Below are 21,384 nucleotides of genomic sequence, written 5' to 3'. Positions count from 1 at the left end.
CCCACCTTCTGTCTGGTTCCCAGAAGGTTTGAGGAGATGGGCTATTTTTTGATAATGGGAAGAATCAGTGCCTTAGCCAGCTTCGAAGAATCCACCCATTGGTGACTTCACTGTTGAAATGGGGCCCAGGGCTGCCTGAGGGGCTGAGGGGAAGCCCTGAGCAAGCAGAGCAAGAGGACGTCTACTCCTCCCTGGGAGAGCGTCAGGGAGAAAGAAGGTCCTTGTCTTTGGCGCACCTTTTGGCCTGTGAGCCTAGGAATAGGGTTTTGTAACTGGTAGCTGTCTAGAATCTGTGAGTCCTCAGGGGAAGGAGTGGGAAAAGTAATGCTGGCTTCATTTCTCATTTGAAGAACTGAGTCATCTCTGACTGAGGGCTGCCCCCTCCTGGAGGTTCAGAGTTTGCGCTCTAGACCAATGCTGTCCAAGAAGAACACAGCAGAGCTACATACAAATTTTTCTAGTAGCCATGTTAGAAAACAGTAAAAAGTAACAGATGATATTTATGTTACCAGTGTATTTTTAATCCAGTATATCCATGTCCAGAGTACCATTTCAGCAAGTAATAAACATATGAAAAAAAAATTGCGATATTTTGTATTTTTTTTTTTAATATATATACTAAGTCTAAGGAATCTGGTGCTTATTTTTTACTTATAGCCCCATTTCAAGCACCTGGTAGCCACACGTGACCAGTGACCACCATATTGGACAGCACAGCTCGAGACACTCGAATGAAAACCCAAAGCAAATCAGGGTGGCACATTTCCATTTCTGGCCATAAACATTCTGAGAGCATCAGTACCGTGCCCTGCCTCAAGTCAAATCTCAGTAGGTTAACAGTGAATGTTGACCCCACAACTGGAGCATAGTCCCCGCTCACCACAATTAGAGAAAGCCCCATGTAGCAGTGACAACCCAGTGCAGCCAAAATGGATAATTTTTTTTTTTTCTTAATGAGTGTTGAACCTGGAAAAACCATTCCAGAATCGAATTTTGGTGGTCAGAAAGTAAAACTTCAACCTTTACGACGGGCCCAGGGTAATAACCCTGATAAAGGCGGGAGGTCAGCCGTCTCCTCTCCTGGACAGAGTTGTAGCCCAACCCCCAGGGGTGCGACCTGAGGCTCCTGGGCCACCCCTGGGGCCAGGCTGTGGTGCCACTGAGGCTGGGGCCTTCACCACCCTCTCCTCTGTGTTCTCTCTCCCTCCCTTCTCTGCAGCCTTGTTTTCTTACATCTCAGTGACATTTCTGTCTGTCCAGATACATCAGCGTCCAGCTGTGCACTCCAGGTTTGAGACACGCCTGCCTTTGGGGCTGTTGGTGATGGTTCTGTGAGAGCGAGTGGCAAGAATTCTTCCACCTGAGATCCCTTGACTGGCATTATTTTGCCCCATTTGTTTTATCAGTTGCTCTTCTTTGTTCCTTGAGCCGCTTGAAAGTAAGCGGCACGCTACGGTTCTTATATTAAACCTTTCCGGTATTGATTTACACACACGCTTTCATAGTCAGGTTTGTCAAGGTATAGTTTGTATCCAGCTTAAAAAAAAAACCTTTTCTTTGAGTTTTGATGGATACAGAGTCATGTGACTACCTCACAGTCTAGCTAGAGAAAAGTCACTTTCACCCTCAGGACTCACCCTTTTGTAGTCAGCACCTCTCCCATCTCCAGCCCCTGGTAACCGCGGATCCGTTTACTGTCCCTGTAGTTTTGGCTTTCCAAGGGAGTCATAGAAATAGATGTATATGGGATGCAGCTTCTAAATGTGTGCGTGGTTTTGAATCTGGCTTTTCATCCACGTTGTTGCAAGTATTGGTGGTTCATCGCTGTTAGTTCCTGAGTACTACCCCACTCTGTGGATGATGGGAGACACTGTTTATCTAGTCACCAGTTGAACGTTTGATTTGTTTCTAGTTTGGGGCAGAAGCTTAGAATTTTTGACAGACACGAGCTTATTCCTTTGGCCTGAAGAAATGGCCACATTATTGCCCCACACATGTGTGTGTGTGTGCCGGTGTGGCAGTCCTTTTCCACTGACAGCACGCCTCTGAACTTTGGGAACCCGAGGATCGTTCAGAATCAGTCCTGGCGGTGGGAGTGGGTTGTGGTGCCCAGGCAGGGCCTGGTGGTCTGGTATGAGGGCCTCTTTGCTGCACAGAGGCCCAGGAGTCTAGATGTACCGAGGGACAGCCTGCATGGTTTGGGTTCAGGGTTTTTCACAGGGAGGGACAGCATCTCTTATGTGTCAGTGTCCGGGGCTCCAATGTGGTTCAGCGCCTGCCCTCAGGCTGCACTCGGGACCCAGGGCGGGTGGTGGGGACAGGGGTGAGTGCAAGGGGCTGTCTGTGTCCCCAGGTGGAGTCCAGCAGGGTGTTGTGGGGTCTGCACGAGGGGTGAGGGGGGGAAGTCCTGTAGTGGAAGCCACGGCGAGGTAAGACTCCATCCCCAGCACAGGATGGGCACAGAAGCCCCAACTGCAGAGCGCAGTGGGGAAGCTAAAGGCACGGGGCCCCAGGAGGTGAGCATGGGAAAGGGGCCCACCACGCTGGGGATCAGCAGTACCTTCAGGAGGCTGTCCTGGGGGCCAGCACTGCAGTTCATTTAGTTGTTGAGTCCACTGTGTGGCCCTGTGTGCTGAGTACCGCGCTCCAGGCCGGGGGCAGCAGTGAAAAGATCTCCATGGCCTCGGTCCCCAGCAGAGTGTTCCTGCTGAGTGCTGGTGTTCTGGGCTGAGTGGTGAGGAGACACGCAACCTAGTCTTGGGGGCGAGGGGAGTGTGGCACATTCAGTGGCTGGCGGTGGTATCCCTCCCCGGGTCGAGAGGAAGCTCATCAAGTTTGTACCTGTTAAATGAAGCGTAACCTGGTTAGGTTTTGCCCACACCTGAGGGCACCGAGTTGCCCCTGGAGGATCTGGCAGCGCAGGGCCTAGCGGCACGTAAGCACAGGCCGCCCTGCCTGAGTGGGGAGGGGGCTGGGGCAGGGTCCTGTTTAGAGGTGCCGGGGCCCAGGCTCGAGGCCCCATTTGCACACTGGCCTTCCAAGAGACGCAGGCAGATCCGCGGTGTCAACTTCGGCACAGGATCCCAATCCGTGGGATGTTCCACTTGAATCCAGACTTTGAAACTGTCCCTCTGCCCTGTAATAGGCCTTAGGTGGATCCTGGGGGTCTTGCCCTTGTGGAATTGGTAGTCATCAGGCCAGGAATAAAGAGATGCAACTACATGTAAAATCTTTTTTTTTTTTTAATCTTAACAAAGCTTGGATAGTGCTTTGGAGGGATCTGATGGTGTTCCCATAGTGAATACAGGAGACCAGGCCTGTCACTCTGAACTGACCTTTTAATAAGAGACCTCAGCAATTGGGGGGCATGGAGCCATACATGGAGGGAAAAATGAATGCCCAGACAGAGGCCCGGTCCAGTGAGGGCCCTGTTGCGGGGGGAAATGCTTAGCTGTCCGCGGGGCTGAAACACAGTGTTGGGTACTTAGGCAGGAGGAGTCCGCGCACCGCGAAGCCCTCCATAGACACCAGCCCTGCTATCTGGCCCTGCGGGTCCTCGTAAGTGCTGGCGGTTTGATTGCAAGTGTGGTGAGGCGGTTAAAATCCAAACAGAACCATGAGCTATTAGCTGTGAAATAGATGACACAGCTGCACCGTGGGTGAACCTGGAAAACGTCACGATGCTCAGTGGAAGAAGCCAGCCACAAAAGGCCACATATTATAGGGCTTCGTCTATAAGAAATGTCCAGAATAGGCAAATACATAGACAGACAGGAGGTGGGTGGTTGCCAGGAGCTGGGGGAGGGGAAGTGGGGCGTGGCCTCTCGATGGGAGCGATGACTTCATGGGGGAGCGGCCTCTTGATGGGCGTGGCGTCTTCTGAAAAGGGAGTGGGGAGTGGCCGCTTGACAGGCGTGGCGTCTTCTGAGGGAGTGGCCGGTTGGTTGGCGTGGCATCTTCTGAGGGGAGAGTGGTAAGTGGCCGCTTGACAACATGGCGTCTTCTATGGGCGTGGTTTCTTGACGGGCGTGGCATCTTCTGTGGGAGTGGCCTCTTGACGGGCGTGGCATCTTCTGTGGGAGTGGCCTCTTGATGGGTGTGGCATCTTCTGGGGGTGTGGCCGCTTGGTGGGCGTGGTGTCTTCTGAGGCGGGGAGTGGGGGTGGCGTTTTCTCTGAGGTGACAGATCTTGATAATTGTGGCGATTGTACAACATTGAGAATGTTCTTGATGTCTGAATTGTCGACCTGGAAATGGTGAAATAGTGCATGGTATGTTGCATATATTTTACGGCAGAATAAGAATGGCTGCCCTATCAGCCGGTCACCGGGAGTGGATGCGTAGGTGGTACGGGGGCGATGATTTCTGTTCCCGAGAGGTTTCGGGGTTGGTGGCCTTATGCTATAAGGGTCTCGGGGGGCTGAAGCACTTTGCTTGGAGAATTCAGGTCTCACCTGAATTCTCACCCTGGAGGGGAGCATTACCACCTGCCCCTCCCCATCGTGACTCGCAGATGGCTTTGTTTTTCTCGCCTGCAGATGCTGGCGGACGATGCGGAGGCGGGCGCCGAGGATGAGAAGGAGGTGGAGGAGCTGAAGAAGCAGGGCATCAACCCCCTGCCCAAGCCGCCCCCCGGCGTGGGCCTCCTGCCCACCCCGCCCCGCCCGCCTGGCCCCCCGGCCCCCACATCTCCGAATGGCCGGCCCATGCAGGGTGGCCCCCCGCCCCCACCCCCACCCCCGCCCCCGCCCCCCGGACCCCCTCAGATGCCCCTGCCAGCGCACGAGCCGCTGTCCCCACAGCAGCTGCAGCAGCAGCAGGACATGTACAATAAGAAGATCCCCTCCTTGTTTGAGATCGTGGTGCGGCCCACAGGGCAGCTGGCTGAGAAGCTGGGCGTTAGGTGAGTGCCCAGCTGGCCAGCATGTGGTATCTCTGGAGCCTTCAGAGCCTGGTCAGAGCCCTCCTCAGGCTGCAGCTCCCGCCTTTCTCTGCAGCCTCTCTTACAGGCACCATTGTCTCCTTCCAGGTTCCCTGGACCCGGAGGACCCCCTGGGCCAATGGGCCCTGGGCCCAACATGGGACCCCCAGGGCCGATGGGGGGCCCGATGCATCCTGACATGCACCCCGACATGCACCCCGATATGCACCCTGACATGCACCCCGACATGCACCCAGATATGCCGATGGGCCCTGGCATGAACCCTGGCCCACCCATGGGCCCCGGCGGCCCTCCTATGATGCCCTACGGTCCCGGAGACTCCCCGCATTCTGGAATGATGCCCCCCATCCCACCAGCCCAGAACTTCTATGAAAACTTCTACCAGCAGCAGGAGGGCATGGAGATGGAGCCGGGACTCATTGGGGACGCAGGTATGCGGGGCTCAGGGTGGGGGCCGACTGGGGCCTGCACAATGGAATGTAGTCAGGAATATTGGGGTTTCCTTCCTTGGTCTGAGTCTTTGAAAACATAAATCCAACTCCATCTCTGTTCCATAAGTGGCTGAACCTTTTCAGTGATGTAGGATTCACCACCCTGTTGAGTCTGGGCGGGGTGTTATCATCACTATAACTTAGTTTCTTGTAAGTTTGCTGGGTGTGTGTGGACTGGGAGTGTGGGAAGTTAGGGGGTGGATGCCAAATGGTGTACACTTTATGGCTGAGGTGCCCTCCGCCAGTGGCCTGCTTCTGGTGGTTCTTGGCTTGGAGCTCCCTTTCGACTGTGCTCGTTCTATTGCCACACTGACCGTCTTCCTTCCTCCTTTCCTTCCTTTCTTGCTAAAATGAGAACACGTGTTGTTAACAACCTAAATGTCCGGCTGTCAGGGTGCTTGGATGACAGTGCTGCTTGACAGGAGACGGTGTGTAGCCTCTAGGAGGATGGGAGGTGTCCAGGGGGCCAGGCATGCTTCCAGGCCTGGGGTCAGAGCAGGCCTGGACTGCGTTTCAGTGGCGAGAAGCAGACAGGAAACATGTCAATAAGCGTGCCACTCATGTTGGCGTCGGTCATTGCTGGAAGTAAAGCGGGGTGACGGGTGACGGGTGGAGGTGGGCTGGGGGCGGCTGTCCTCTGGTGCGACACCGCCTGTCCGAGGCGTAAGTGAGAAGCAAATGGGAGAGGGATGTGAAGCGGGAGGAAGGCTTGGCTTGGGGGGAGCTGCAGCAGGTAGAGGTTCCAGCCAGTCACCTTGTTGGTGGACTCCCCAGGTGTTCGTGTGGCTTGGGACAGGACAGGGGAAAGAATCACACGAGACTCTGTGGGCCATGGTGAGGTGTGCTCGGCGGAAGAAGGATGGGGATAGCAGAGGAACACGGGGGCCATGGGTGCTTATAGCAGCTGGAGGGGAATCTGGGAAGCTTGCAGGCTGCCCTGGAGTCACCCTGGGCAGAGGTGAGGCGAGGGGCACCCAGGGTGACTGGGAGTCAGCAGGGCTGGGTGTGGAAGCACCATGAGGCCAAGGGGCCAAGGCGGCAGGGTCAGGTGGGGATGCCTGTGGGGGGCAGAGTCTATGGGCAGGTGCCCACGCTGTCCCTGGGGCTGGAGATGCTGCAGAGAGCCAGGTTGGGAGGAAGGAGGGCAGCACTTGCGCTTTGGCTGCCGAAAGCACGAAGTGCCCATTTAACACCACGTGGAGTCAACGACGGGCATCAGGGACCTGACCAGGCTGGAGGTCGGGGTAGAGTTTACGCTGGCGTCTAGTATGTGGAGACATAAAAACAGGTGTGTGGGCAGGGCTCCAGGACAGTGACACGCTCTCACATGAGAAAAGCAGGTGACCCTGACCGGAGGGGTCTCCTCCCCCTTTAAACAATGGATGTGAGATGCATGAAGGTCCAGGTGGGGAAGCAAAAAGTCTGTCCAGCTGGTGATATCTCTGGAGTAATTGGCTCAAATGCCCATATTGTGAAATCTACCCTTTTTGTGCCGTTCAGTTGCCTTTGATAGTATTCAGCGTTGTAAAACCATCAGCTGCAGGGGGGCCTGGGTGAGACTGTTGTTTAAGGAGTGAGGCTGTGGCCCAGAGCAGCCTGGCACACCGAGTTCCCATGTTCTGAAGTTCAGAGGCTGGAAGAAAGTGGCTTTTCCTGTTTTGCTTTATACGATTACATAGGAAGTATTTCGGAGAAGGCAATGGCACCCGACTCCAGTACTCTTGCCTGGAAACTCCCATGGGCAGAGGAGCCTGGTAGGCTGCAGTCCACGGGGTCGTGAAGAGTCGGACACGACTGAGCGACTTCACTTTCACTTTTCACTTTCCTGCATTGGAGAAGGCAATGGCAACCCACTCCAGTGTTCTTGCCTGGAGAATCCCAGGGACGGGGGAGCCTGGTGGGCTGCCGTCTTTGGGGTCACACAGAGTCGGACTCGACTGAAGCGACTTAGCAGCAGCAGCAGCAGGAAGTGTTTATCTTTCTAAAAAGATTTAAGTGTTTGACTCCTGGAACCTTAGCTTAAATTACGGACTCCCTTTCTTGGTAGAGCTGGCCGCATTTCAGCTGCTCAGTAGGGGCGCTGCACGCAAGGTGCAGATCGGGGCTATTTCATCATTGCAGAATGACCTGTGGGCAGTGCTCACTGGACTCTGTCTCCAACACACACACACACACACACAGTCTCTAGGCGCTTCGTCACAGACCTCCACATGCTGTTCCCCTCATCCTCGGCTCTATCCTTAGCATTTGCGAAGGGAGGCAGCTAGTGCCGGACGCTGCCCACCCTTCAGGAGAGATGGCAAGCCCTTCCGCCTGGTGCTTCCTAGATGCTGTGCTGGAGAAACACCCCCACCCATCCCATTCCCTTAAACATAGCAGCTGCCCAGAAACATTTGTGGAAGGAGAAGGAATCGCCCGGCAGCCTCTGGGTGGACTTGTAGCCATAGCAACGTTTTGGTGTATTTTTTTCTTTTCTTTATGGGTCTTTGTTTACTGTGATTGAACTCATATTATGAGCTTACTGTGAGATTGAGTGTTTTTCTTTATTTATTTAGAGACGATAAGATTAATGCTCATCAAAAGTATTTAAAACAGATGGGAAATATGTGGAGTAAAAAAGTGAACGATGCCTCAACCCCCTCCCCCAATCTCATTCCCGCCCCCCCCCCCCGCTCTCATTCCCAGAGGGCCTGTTCTCCGTCTGTCTTTTCAAAGCCTTTTCTTTGCGTTTTATAAACATTCATATGCCGTTCCGTCCTGTTCTCACCTCATGAGCATTTGCCCACGTCACTAAACCTCACCGTGAATCCCATTCTCAGTGGCTCCGTCCTAGTTGGGACCTCCCCCTCCCCCTTTGGCTGCTCCGTCCCCTACTGCTAGGGCCCCTCCCCAGAAGGGTAGGAGGGCGTGGGCTGTGCATTCTCACCCATCGCCATCAGGGGTGGTTTTCCAGCTGAGGGCACGGGTGGGTCGGAGTTGGTGCCGCACGGCCCTTCCCGACATGAACGCTCGGTTCTTCCCTGCCACAGAGGACTACGGGCACTACGAAGAGCTGCCGGGGGAGCCTGGGGAGCACCTCTTCCCCGAGCACCCTCTGGAGCCAGACAGCTTCTCTGAGGGAGGGCCCCCAGGCCGGCCGAAGCCGGGCGCCGGTGTCCCCGACTTCCTGCCCTCGGCCCAGAGGGCCCTGTACCTGAGGATCCAGCAGAAGCAGCAGGAGGAGGAGAGAGCGAGGAGGCTGGCTGAGAGCAGCAAGCAGGACCGGGAGAATGAGGAAGGCACGTGTCCTCCCCCGGGGCAGGGCTCTCCCCGATGGGCGCGGGCCGTGGCCACCCTGTGGGGAGCTGTGGGGCGTGCCTAGGTCCGGGGTCTGCATCAGTTAGGAGCCTGTGGCTGGGAGGACTCCTGCGGAGAAGGGCGAGACCCTGGTCCCGTGGAGGAGGGCAGTGGGCTGGTCCCTGGAGGAGACCGCACCCTCTCGGAGGAGGCTGGAGGGAGACGCTCAGCCCCTGCTCCCCAGACTGTGTCCTTGGGAAGCCCCGAGATGAAAGCCAGTCACTGACCAGACCAGTAACAGTCCCCGCCTCAGCTGTTGAGTCTTGTGGGGCCAAGTGGTGCCCTGGTGGCATCTGCCTTGGGGGGAATGGGGCAGACAGAAAAGGCATCTGGAGCGTGCAGCCAGGAGCCGGGGAGCAAGTGAGGCAGTGAGAATGGGACAGTCCCCTCCCCGGGGTCTCCAACTGCACCTGCCGAGGAGGCTGGACATGGGCCAGCTTCTGCGTCTGCTCACCTGGCCCCGCCTCTTAACAGCTGGTGACTGCCTGCCCTGGGATGCGGGAGCACTGTGAGGGGTCTGGGAGCCCAAGCTCACTGAGAGCCCAGGCGGCGGCTGCTGCTCACGGGCACTCAAAGCAGGGTCTGCCGTGGCAGGGTCTGAGTCTGCCCAGGTGAGAAGGCAGCGCCGGAGCCTGGGGCTCAGGAGTCTGAGCTCAGGCCTGGCTTTGTCCCCGATCTCGGGGTGCTGTGTCGGTGCCTCTGTTTTCTCATCTGTCCAATGGGCGTGGTGACAACGCTGTATCCTGGGTGGTTGTGGCAAATAAGGCAAAGTCCTTAGCTCGGTGCCGATACACAGGGAAGGGTCCGTCCACAATAGGCAGAGACCTGCCAGGCTCCGTGCTTGGCCTGAGCTCCCTGGCTCTTCATGCCATTCTGTGGTGATGGGGAGGGTGAGCAGCAGGTGTTTTAAGCGAGAGAAATAGAGGTTCTGAGAGATAAGAGGTGGGGAGCAGGCTACTGTGGGATCCAAGAGGGCTGGCGGCAGGTATGGTGGCCACTCACCGTCTCCCTGCGCCTGTGTCTCGCTCGCAGGTGACACTGGAAACTGGTACTCAAGCGACGAGGATGAAGGTGGGAGCAGCGTCACCTCCATCCTGAAGACGCTGAGGCAGCAGACGTCCAGCCGGCCCCAGGCTTCTGTTGGAGAGCTGAGCGGCAGTGGGCTGGGGGACCCCCGCCTCCAGAAGGGACACCCCACGGGAGGCCGACTGGCCGACCCCCGCCTCAGCCGGGACCCCAGGCTCTCTCGCCATGCCGAGGCTTCCAGTGGGTCAGGCCCAGGTGACACTGGACCCTCTGACCCGCGACTGGCTCGCTCCCTACCCAGCTCCAAGCCCGACGGCGGCTTGCATTCCAGCCCTGCCGGTCCCGGGGGCTCCAAGGGGTCTGGGCCATCCCCGGCGGAAGAAGAAGAAGGGGAGCGAGCCCTGCGGGAGAAGGCCGTCAACATTCCCCTGGAGCCGCTCCCTGGGCACCCGCTGCGGGACCCGCGGTCACAGCTGCAGCAGTTCAGCCACATCAAGAAGGACGTGACCCTGAGCCGGCCCAGCTTCGCCCGCACTGTGCTCTGGAGCCCTGAGGACCTGATCCCGCTGCCCCTGCCCAAGCAGGAGGCGGCGCCCCCCGTGCCTGCCGCCCTGCAGTCCCTGCCGGCGCTGGATCCCAGGCTACACCGCGCCGCCGCCTCGGGGCCCCCCAACTCCCGGCAGCGCGCGGGCAACTCTGCAGATGCTGGTGCGGCCGGCTCCAGCCTGCCTGACTTTGAGCTCCTCTCGCGCATCCTCAAGACTGTCAACGTCACCGGCCCCTTGGCCACCCCTGGCTCCGGCGACAAGCCCAGTGACCCCCGAGTGCGGAAGACGCCCACCGACCCCCGGCTGCAGAAACCCACAGACTCCTCCACTGCCTCCTCCCGGGCAGCCAAACCTGGCCCCGCCGAGGTGCCCTCTCCAACTGCCAGCCCCAGCGGGGAGTCCTCCCCTCCAGCCACCGCCCCCTACGACCCCCGTGTGCTGGCAGCTGGCGGCCTGGGCCAGGGCGGCGGGGGCGGCCAGAGCAGCGTGCTGAGCGGCATCAGCCTCTACGACCCCAGGACTCCCAACGCCGGGGGCAAAGCCGCGGAGCCGACCGCCGACGCGGGCGCCCAGCCCAAGGGCCCTGAAGGCAACGGCAGGAGCTCTGCTGCTGCCAAGGCCAAGGAGCCCCCATTTGTCCGCAAGTCCGCCCTGGAACAGCCCGAGTCCGGGAAGCCCGGGGCCGACGGGGCCACAGCCACGGACAGATACAACAGTTACAACCGGCCCCGGCCCAAGGCCGCCGCGGCCCCCGCTGCCGCTGTGGGTGCCCCATCAGCAGAGGGCAGCCTGCCCCAGCCCGGCGTGCACAACCTGCCCGTGCCCACCCTCTTCGGGACCGTGAAACCGGCACCCAAGACGGGCTCCGGAAGCCCATTTGCTGGCAACAGCCCAGCCCAAGAGGGTGAGCAGGACGCTGGGTCCCTGAAAGATGTGTTTAAAGGCTTCGACCCCACCGCCTCCCCTTTCTGCCAGTAGTGTTAAGCCGGAGTCCGGCGCTCCCTGCACCCCACCCTTCCCAGGGCAATATTTAAGGGCAGCGACCAGAGTTGGGGCTTGGGGGGAGGGGGGAGGGGGTTTGGGTGTTCTTTCTTTTCTTTCTTCCTATTCTGTTTTCTTTTTTCCTCTCTCTATCTTGTTTTTTTTTAAGTAGTATCTTCTTTAAAACATATGAATTGTATATAACCATCTTTAACTTCTGGTCAGTGCTGCGGGGCTGCTAGGTGCCCTCCAACAAAACCTCCACGTGCATGTGAGCAGTCGCGAGTCCCCTGGGCCTCAGCCCAGCTGGCACTCCGCCTGGCCTGGCCGGGCCCGATTTTCAGGGACTCCCTTAAAGGCTGGGGCCCCAGTCTGGTGGCTGGGGGTCTGGTGGGTTTTCTGGGCAAAGTTGGGCCCCTCCTCCTGCTGCCCCCCCCCACCCCACCCCCCAGGACGAAGGGAGCAGCAGGCGTCGAGAAGGCACGAAGTGTTGCATGAGCAAGAAGAGCTGGAGCCGAGACGGCGGGCAGGCCCCGCGGGGAAGCAGGTCTAGGCATTTCTGCGTCTCCTCTGCAGCGTGCAGGCCATGATGACCCGCTTCAGGGGCCAGTGGAAGCGAGGAAGTATCAAGAAAGAAGAGCCTTTGGAAGCTGCCTGGGCCAGGAGAAACAAAGTCCTTTCCCACTGCTGTCTCGTCTGGATTCACCCGCAGGGCCCCCCTGCCCCCGCCCCCCTCTGTCCAGAGTTCACCCGTGAACCCACGCCCGCCAGCCTGCGGCAGAAGACTCCGGGGTGAGAGATGGACCTGGAGTCGGCAGGGCTGGTGCGGGGCGGCGGCCCCGCAGACCGCGTGCTCTCCGTCAGTATTAGCCCCTGTCTTGTGGCCATACCTTTCTCCCCGCATGCCAGGCTCTGTCCTGGGCCCTGGAAGGCAGAGTCATGTGCCCAGTGTGCCGGCCCCGGCCCCTCTGGGGACAGCTCAAGGATCCGTGCGTGGCTGTGCCACCATGCTCCCGACGGAGGGAGCCGGGGTGGTGGTTGGCAAAGCATCGCCCTCTCTCCACACCTCCTCATAGTGTACCTTGAGGGCCCGTGGTTTTGGTGTGTTTGGTTTTCTTCCAAGCCAAAGGGGGCATGGGTTCAGAGGCATGTGCAGTGTTGGCGTTATGGCCACGTCCAGGAAGTGGGTGAGGACACGGTGGGAAGCTGGCCAGGGCCAGGAGGGTGACCGGACCCCAGCTGTGAGCGGGGCAAGGACCCCACAGCCCACGACCTGCTCTTCTCATCTATCCGGCTGAGCCGGGAAGGGAGCCTAAAGGGCTGCCCTGGGCTCCCCACTGCCCCCAGGACCCTGGCTGAGCTCCTGTCCTGTCCACAGAGCCCAGAAGAGGCCCACGCCGTGACCTGGGGAGCTGGACACGGCCTGTGTTCCCACACATGCCCGCCCACTCCTGCCTCGCTCCTCATCCTGCCATCTCGGCCACCTCGCTTAAGAGCGCTGACTTCCTGCTAATAATGAGGAAGCCTGGTGTCCCAGCCAGCCAGAGGGTTGCCCCTCCCACCTCCCTGGGGTGGGAGGTTAAAGAAGGTCCCACACCCCCTCCCCAGAAAAGGAACAGTCGTAGAGTCTGGTACCAGAAGCAAGGGCTGGGGAGGCACCCCCACAGGGTCAGAGCGCCATGATCAGGGGGGTTTGGTTTGTCTTTGTGTCTTTTTCTGTTTTTTTTTTTTTTTTTTAACAATCATTAATGAGATTTTTCTTCAGCCACCAGTGTTGGCCTCAAAGCAGAGGGCTGCAGCCCCTGGTGTTTGTAATATAAGAAAGAATACGCAGTGTGGCTGTGGTTGGGTGTTGGGTTGTTTGGTTTTTTTTTCCCCTCCTTTGAGAATTTTCTTTTGTAGAAGCGAAATGAAATACTTTTTTAAAACTGAAATCTGTGGATGAAATAGAAGCTGGAACCCTCCTCTTGGAACATTCAGCCTAAGAACCTCATGGGACTATGAATTCACCCAAAATTTTCATTTGCCATCAGGCCGAGCTTTTAAAGAAAAAAAATAAATTGTTCTCTAACCAGGATTGTAACAAAAGTGTAAATACTATTTCAGAGTTGAAAGTTGACGGTGCAAATATGTATATAACGTACTGTATTTTTACAATGATCGTCGCATGACTCTATTCCGCCCCCTTTTTGTACTCCATATCTGTCTTCCAGAAACACCACCTGTCCTTTCTCCTGTGGTCTCTTAATCCAATAATTGTATTACTGCCATTAAAGGATGCAGTTATTTTAAAAAAAAAAACAACTAATCTACGGATCTTGTCTCTCTCTGCTGCCCCCAGCACCCTTTGCCCCAGAGATGACAAGGGGGTGGGGGGCGCAGCCTTGCAACCAGGGTCTGTCCTCAGCGGCCAGACAGCCTCCGCTTCCCCCGGCTCCAGCTCTGGACACCGGCGACCCACGCGGATCACAGAAGAGGCCAGGGCTGACCTCAGGACCATGGGGCTGGCTTAAACAGGGGTCCTGACTGCTGTAGATTGAACATTTGTGTCGCCTCAAAATTCCCCTGTGGAAATCTGTTTGCCCAAGACAACAGGGTTTGGAGGTGGGGCCTTTGGGAGGTCAGGAGGATGAAGCCTTTGTGAAAGTTATTAGTGCCATTTTAAAGAAACGCCACAGAGTATCCTCACCCCTTCCATTGTGTGAAGGTGCGGCGTGAAGACAGCCATCCGGCAAGAGGGTGTTCGCCCAATACTGAGTCTGCTGCCACTTGACCTTGGACTTCCAGCCTCCACAGCTGTGGGTTTTAGTGGACTCACAGATTCCCCTCTTGCTAACCTGGGGTCATGCTCTGCGAGGGAGAGACGGGAGCAGGTCTTGGCCTGGAGGGTAGCCACGTCTTCTCGGGACTTAATTTGGTTTCTGTGTTTTGATGGGCCTCTCTCAGTTTTCCATGACTGCCATATAAATTATACAAGCCAAGTGGTTTAAATCAGAAACAGTGAAATAAAAAAAAAAAAAAACGAACTTGATACCTTACAGTGCTGGGAGTCAGAAATGTGACATGAGTCTCACTCAGCTAAAATCAAACTTGTGGGGCTTCCTGGAGGCTCAGTGGTAAAGACTCTGCTTGTCAACCCAGGAGATACCAGTTCCATCCCCAATCCAGGAAAATCCCACATGCCAAAGAGCAGCTAAGCCCATGCACCACAAATTATTAAGACTGTGCTTTAGAGCCCAGGAGTTGCAACTACTGAAGTCCAAGTGCCCTAGAGCCCCAGAACCTGTGCTCCACCACGAGAAAGGCCACTGCAATGAGAAGCCATGCACCGAAACTAGAGAGGAGTCCCTGCTCGCTGCAACTAGAGAAAAGCCTATACAGCAATGAAGAACCAGCACAGCCAAAAATAAATAAATCTGGGGTCCGATATTTGGAGTGTTTCTAATTCATCCACATTGAGTATGGCCGATTTCACCTGTAACTCAGGACTCCCCCTCAGCTACCTTCGACAGGCAGGAACCCATCATCCCAGGTAAGAGGGTTGGCAGGGCGGGTCCAGGCTTGGTAAAGTCCAGGTGAACTCTGAATTCACCCAGGTTCAGCCCCTCTTCCACACTGCTGGTCTGGGACGGCAGCACCCTTTGTGATGGCAAGACGGCTAGAGGGGCTTCCAGCCTTTACCTCCTCATGCAGCCAAGCAGAGAAGCAGAAAAGAACCTTCCCGTGTATCTATGAGCCAGGTTCACAATTGAGAAAGGAGTATGACAAAGCTGTATACTGATTGTCACCTCACTTATTTAAGTTACATGCAGAGCACATCATGCGAAATGCAGGGCAGGATGAATCACAAGCTGGACTCGATTTCCAGGAGATGTATATACAACCGCAGAAGGCAGATTTTACCACTCTCATGGCAGACAGCAAAGGAACTAAAGAGCCTCTTGATGAAGGTGGAAGAGGAGAAGTGAAAAAGCTGGCTTAAAACTCGACGAAAAGCAAAGATTGTGGCATCCAGTCCCATCACTTCATGACTAATAGATGGGGAAAAAGTGGAAAAAGTGACAGATGTTATTTTCTTGGGCTCCAAAATCACTACAGGTGGTGACTGCAGCCATGAAATTAAAAGACACTTACTCCTTGGAAGGAAAGCTATGACCAACCTAGACAGTGTATTAAAAAGCAGAGACATCACTTTGCTGACAAAGGTCCATCTAGTCAAACCTATGGTTTTTCCAGTAGTCATGTGTGGCTGTGAGAGTTGGACTATAAAGAAGGCTGTGTGCTGAAGAATTGATGCGTTCAAATTGTGATGCTAAAGGAGCCTCTTGAGTGTCCCTTAGACTGCAAGGTAATCAAACCAGTCAATCCTAAAGGAAATCAACCCAGAGTATTCAATGGAAGGACCGATGCTGAAGCTGAAGTTCCAGTATTTTGGCCACCTAATTCAAAGAGTTGACTCATTGGAAAAGACTCTGATGCTGGTAAGGGTTGAGGGCAGGAGGCGAGGGGGGCGGCAGAGGATGAGATAGTTGGATGGCATCATCGAATCACTGGACATGACTTTGAGCAAACTCCAGGAGATGGTGAAGGAGCGGGAAGTGGGATGTGCTGCAGTCCATGGGGTCGCAAAGAGCTGGACACGACTTACCGAGTGAGCAACAAGGGGCAAGGAACTGCTTCCCAGAAGCCCCTCAGGCTTCTGCCCAGTCACTTTGGCAGGCTCAGATTGTGTGCTCCTCCCTACCTTGGTCCACAGCAAGAGGGCAACAGAGGTCTCACGTCTGGTTCTTACACGTCAAAGATCCAGCATCCTTGGCCAAGCACGTGGCTACTTGGAAGGTGAACATGCTCGTGGGGCTCGTGCAGGGGGAAGACGGTGCAGGAGTTGTTGGAAGCCGCAGTGGTGATACAGGCATCATTCGTCTTTAACGCGTGGACCTTCTCCAGACCAGATCCTGTGGTCGGCACCAGGCTCTAACAGGGATGACCCATTGGCTGGAATGAAGTCTGCAAAGAGAAGGCAGATGGCACCTGGGGCTTGGAAGGTTAGCAGGCCCTGGAGAGCCTTGAAGGCTGTGTTCCAGATATGGGCAGAGAAGAGCTTGTATTCAAGTTTCTGTTTAGTTGCTCAGTCGTGTCCAACTTTTTGCAACCCCATGGACTGCAGCCCACCAGGCTCCTCTGCCCATGGGATTTCCCAAACAAGAATACTGGAGTGGGTAGCTGTTCCCTTCTCCAGGAGATCTTTCCAACCCAGAGATCGAACCCAGGTCCCTTGCATTGCAGGCAGATTCTTTACTGCTGAGCCAACCAGGTCTCCCAGGTGACTCCCAGGTCTCAGTGGCTCATCCACAGGTCAGCAGGGGGCTCTGCTCGTCACAGTCACCCAGGGACCCACATTGGCTGAAGCACCACCCCTGGGAAAACTTGGCAATGGTGGGGGAAGTGGAGAAGAACCCACCAGCTCTAAAGTGCTTCTTCCCCACAGTCAAGGACTTCAGTTCTGCTGTTTCCTTAGCTAAGCAAGTCTGGAAGCCAGCCTCACTTCAAGGGCATCAGTCAGTTCAGTTCAGTTGCTCTATCGTGTCCGACTCTTTGCGACCCCATGGACTGCAACACACCAGGCTTCCCTGTACATCACCAACTCCCGGAGCTTGCTCCAACTCATATCCATCCTGTTGGTGATGCCATCTAACCATCTCATCCTCTGCCTTCCCCTTCTCCTGTTTTCAATCTTTCCCAGGATCAGGGTCTTTTCCAATGAGTCAGTTCTTCGCATCAAGTGGCCAAAGTACTGGAGTTTCAGCTTCAGCATCACTCCTTCCAATGAATATTCAGGACTGATTTCCTTTAGGATTGACTGGTTTGATCCCCTTGCTGTCCAAGGGACACTCAAGAGTCTTCTCCAACACCACAGTTCAAAAGCATCAGTTCTTTGGTGCTCAGCTTTCTTTATGGTCCAACTCTCACATCCATACATGACTACTGGAAAAACCACAGCTTTGACTAGACAGACCTTTGTCAGCAAAGTAATGTCTCTGCTTTTTAATATGCTGTCTAGGTTGGTCATAGCTTTTCTGCCAAGGAGCAAGCGTCTTTTAATTTCATGGCTGCAGTTACCATCTGCAGTGATTTTTGGAGCCCAAGAAAATAAAGTCTGACACTGTTCCCAGTTTCCCCATCTATTTGCCGTGAAGTGATGGGACCATAATCTTAGTTTTCTGAATGTTGAGTTTTAAGGCAGCTTTTTCAAGGGCATCAGGAGGTGCATTTCCACTGTGTGTCCAGTAGGCGGCGAGTTGGAACTACTTGGAGACCCAGCACGCCTGTTTTCCACGTCAGCCCCAGCCCTCCAGCCCAAGTGCTCCCGGGCGTCCCTCATTGTTTGCAGGTGCCGTGCCACGGGCTACATCGCCAACTGCTGAGGTGTGGTGGCCTGGATCCCTCGCTGCAGGGAGCGTCGTTGTCTTAAAATGTGAGTTGCTGCGTCTGGAAATACGCCACCGGTTTGCGTGGAGGCCGCGCCTCTACTGCCTGCTCCAACCAATGAGTGAGCTGACAGGGGTGGAGGGTGGGATCCAGGGAATGAGGGTTGGTTGGGCGGAGAGAGGGAGAAAACTGGCATCTCATCTAAAGATCCTAATCCTATTGGATCAGGGCCCCACTTTATGGCTTTATTGAACCTTAATTACTTCCTTAAAAGTTAGGGCTTCAGCATATCAATATTTGGAAGACAATTCAGTTCATAGCACGCATTGTATCCCTTCTAGCATATCTCCAGTAGCTCAGTGAAAGGCAAAAACTTTCACATTCTTTATTTCTTCTGGTGGTTACTCTATTTCTCTCAAGATACGTCAACTTTAGGTACTTCTTGTCAACTTCCTCCTCCCTTCCCTCCCCCTTACTTTCAGGCTGCTCTTCGAATTTCAAATACCATGACATCTCATTCTCCGAGTCTTATTCTCTCAACCAGCACTGCCCCCTAGAATGTTCCACAGTGGTGAAAATGCTCTCTCTCCATGTAGTCCAATATGGCAGCCACTGGGCACATGTGGCCACTGAGCACTGAAACTGTGGCCAGTGAAACTGGGGCGCTAAATTTTCTTTTTTGGTTTATATAAGTTAAGTTTGGGGCTTTCCTGGTGGCTCAGTGGTAAAGAATCCACCTGCAATGCAGGAGACTCCAGTATTCTTGCCTGGAGAATTCCATGGACAGAGGAGCCTGGCAGGCTGCAGTCTGTGGGGTCACAAAAAGTCAGACACGACTGAGTGACTAACACATGCACACAGAACACGTGAGTCAGTGTTGGCTCTGTGCTGGGTGGCTTTGCATGCATTGAAAAATTTTCACAGCTCCATGAAGTTGGTCTTATTATGTTCCCATTTCACAGATAAGGAAACTGAGGCCCGGGAAGACTAAGCAACTTGTCCTAGATGGATAGCTGCTGCTGCTGCTACTAATAAGTCACTTCAGTCGTGTCCGACTCTGTGTGACCCCATAGACGGCAGCCCACCAGGCTCCCCCGTCCCTGGGATTCTCCAGGCAAGAACACTGGAGTGGGTTGTCATTTCCTTCTCCAGTGCATGAAAGTGAAAAGTGAAAGTGAAGTCACTCAGTCTTGTCCGACCCTCAGTGACCCCATGGACTGCAGCCCACCAGGCTCCTCCATCCATGGGATTTTCCAGGCAAGAGTACTGGAGTGGGAGATCAATAGCTACTGAGTGGCAAAGTCAGGCTCCAAATACAGACAGTCTAGCTCCAGAGTCATCTTGGGGAGAGAGCAGCTCCAAGGAAGAGATGCCAGGGTCATCAGAGAAATCCAGAGCAATGCTCTTCCTTTCCTCTTCATCAGTATCTGATCAGGAAAACTGAAACCACTCCAGGCATTTAAGCTAGGGGAAATATAATTAGGGAATTGGACACCAGGAGGCTGGAAAGGCTGGAGGGTAAAAGAGGCATAATCAGGTTACCACTGATTAGTAGCTGCAGGAAGCTGCTAGAATTCCTAGGGTCGGCGTTACAAGAAAATGATGGGGTAGGGAGTTCCCTGGCAGTCAAGTGGTTGGGACTCCATGCTCTCACTGCAGAGGGCCTGGGTTCAATCCCTGATCAAGGAACTAAGATCCTGTACTGTGGTGTCACCTAGAGACTGCCACTGCTCTGTTGCCAAAGTAGGAACCAGGCTGGACCCCTGAAGTCTCAGCTTGGCAGCTCTCTCTCAGGGCACTGCCAAAAGCAAGGGGGGAAAAGACTTCTGGGTGTGTGTGTGTGTGTGTGTGTGCCAAGTCACTTCAGTCACGTCCGTCTCCGTGTGACCCCACGGACTATAGCCCACCAGGCTCCTCTGTCCATGGAATTCTCCAGGCAAGAATACTGGAGTGGATTGTCCCATTACCTCCTCCAGTTTTTATTTTTTACTGCCTTCCAACTGCCAGAAACCAATAGGAAATCAGCTGGCCAAGAGACAGAGAAATCGTTTGCAGGCTTCTAGCCCCAGATGCAGAGAGGAAGGCATAGGAGCGAGCGTGGGTCTAAGACACACCGACTGTCTTCCTCATGTCCTGGGGCTGTCTTTGAGGGGCGCTGTGAAGACTTCTGCTGTGTGGGCTGCCACTCTTGCAGGGGACCCAGCCCTCACTTTGTTGTGTCCTCAGAGTCACAACCCAACTATCGAGGAGGCTCAGCAGTAAAGAGGAGATAGGACAAGCTGGTAGAGGAGAGGGGGAGATGACTCCTTCTCCCTAAGCCCTGCTTAACCCTCCCTTTCTTCCCGGCAGGTCCCAGGAATTATCAGAGCGGGCTCTGCGTCTTCCCTGGAAGGAACTCTACTTCACTCTTCCTGACACAGCTCACTTTATCCAGTCTTCTGTCTGTGCTCATACACCTCATGGAGACCTGATGTGTCTTCATGTAGGGCCTTGTTAAGACAAATAGCCAGTGCTCCATGCCAGCGGGCATCTAAGTGCCAAAAGCACAGACCATATGTTGTGGGAGGTGAGCCCCAAAGGAAAGCCTGGAGAGGGAGTGAGTGGAGGCATGGGTGTCCCGGAAGGACACAGCTCTCTGATCTCCCGGCAGGTGTACAGGACATAGGATTGCCTTGTACAGTCATGCAGGTTTCTCACTGAACAAGGACATCACAAGTAAAGGGGGCTCATTTACATGGAAATCATAGGTTTGTAAACTAATGACCATTTTCTAGCAAGTGGCAGAAAAGGTCTCTTGTTCTAACCAAATTAATGTAGCAGGACAATTTCTCAGGTGAGTGGAGATTCCCCCAGTGGCTCAGTGGTAAAGAATCCCCTTTCCAATGCAAGAGACACAGGTGACTTGAGTTCAATCCCTGAGTTGGGAATATCCCTGGAGAAGGAAACGGCAACCCACTCCAGTATTCTCGCCTGGAGAATCCCATGGACAGAGGAGCCTGGTGGGCTACAGTCCAAGGGGTTGCAAGGAGTCGGACATGACTGATCAACTGAGCGTGAGCATGGACACAGTAAAGGAGAGTCTTGATCCTTGGTGGGTTGGAGGCCAAGGAAGTGGGAGGGAAAGGAAGGGACTGTGTGAGGGAACCCCCAAGAATCCCAGAGGAAGACACCAAGGTGGAGGGAGGGGCAGTTTGCTGGCGTAGACATGAGGTCAGAAAGGGGAGTTGCTTCCAGCAGAAAGATGGATGTACAACTCAGCGGGGTCTGAGAGGCAGGGAGAACAGAGGTCCCATCCAGAGCCTTCAAACCCCTCCATCTCGTCTCCTCACATCTCTTACTCCAACAGCTGCTTCTCCAGAAGTGGACGGAAGGTCAGTGTCCACCCAGGGGCATCCAGGTTTGGAGAGGCATAGGACACTGAAGCTGTAGGGAACGGAAGAGCTCTGGGGACACTGGGAAGGGCCCAGCTGCTCCTGTGGCTTGGCCTGCTCTGACAGTTCTGCTTTCAGAATGACGTTTCTTGGGACACAGGTGAAGGTCCTCAACAGGCACAAACTTCCAGTTAGAAGATGAATGCATTCTGGGGACCCAATGCGTGGTGAGTCCGGGTAACAGCGCTGTATCGTACACCT

At 55.0% G+C, this 21,384-nt stretch overlaps 1 protein-coding gene across 9 annotated transcripts in view; it reads left to right on the top strand.

The window, feature by feature from the left end:
* ZC3H4 (zinc finger CCCH-type containing 4) overlaps window positions 1–13,631 on the top strand; it is a 39,088-nt gene extending 25,457 nt beyond the window's left edge. For 7 of the 9 annotated variants that reach the window (XM_025269379.2, XM_025269382.2, XM_025269384.2 and 4 more), the window contains 4 exons: window positions 4,538–4,902; window positions 5,029–5,372; window positions 8,462–8,710; window positions 9,801–13,631. In XM_025269379.2, the coding sequence (XP_025125164.1) occupies window positions 4,538–4,902; window positions 5,029–5,372; window positions 8,462–8,710; window positions 9,801–11,320 (2,478 nt within the window). In that variant the 3' untranslated portion in view covers window positions 11,321–13,631. The remainder of the gene's footprint in view (window positions 1–4,537; window positions 4,903–5,028; window positions 5,373–8,461; window positions 8,711–9,800) is intronic. The other 2 variants (XM_025269381.2, XM_025269386.2) reach the window with 2 other exon arrangements.
* Window positions 13,632–21,384: the final 7,753 nt, after the last annotated feature.

The sequence above is a fragment of the Bubalus bubalis genome, chromosome 18 (assembly GCF_019923935.1).
Source record: "Bubalus bubalis isolate 160015118507 breed Murrah chromosome 18, NDDB_SH_1, whole genome shotgun sequence".
Taxonomy (NCBI): domain Eukaryota; kingdom Metazoa; phylum Chordata; class Mammalia; order Artiodactyla; family Bovidae; genus Bubalus; species Bubalus bubalis.
The sequence above is the reverse complement of the archived record's forward strand: the minus strand, read 5'-3'. Positions and strand labels throughout refer to the sequence as shown.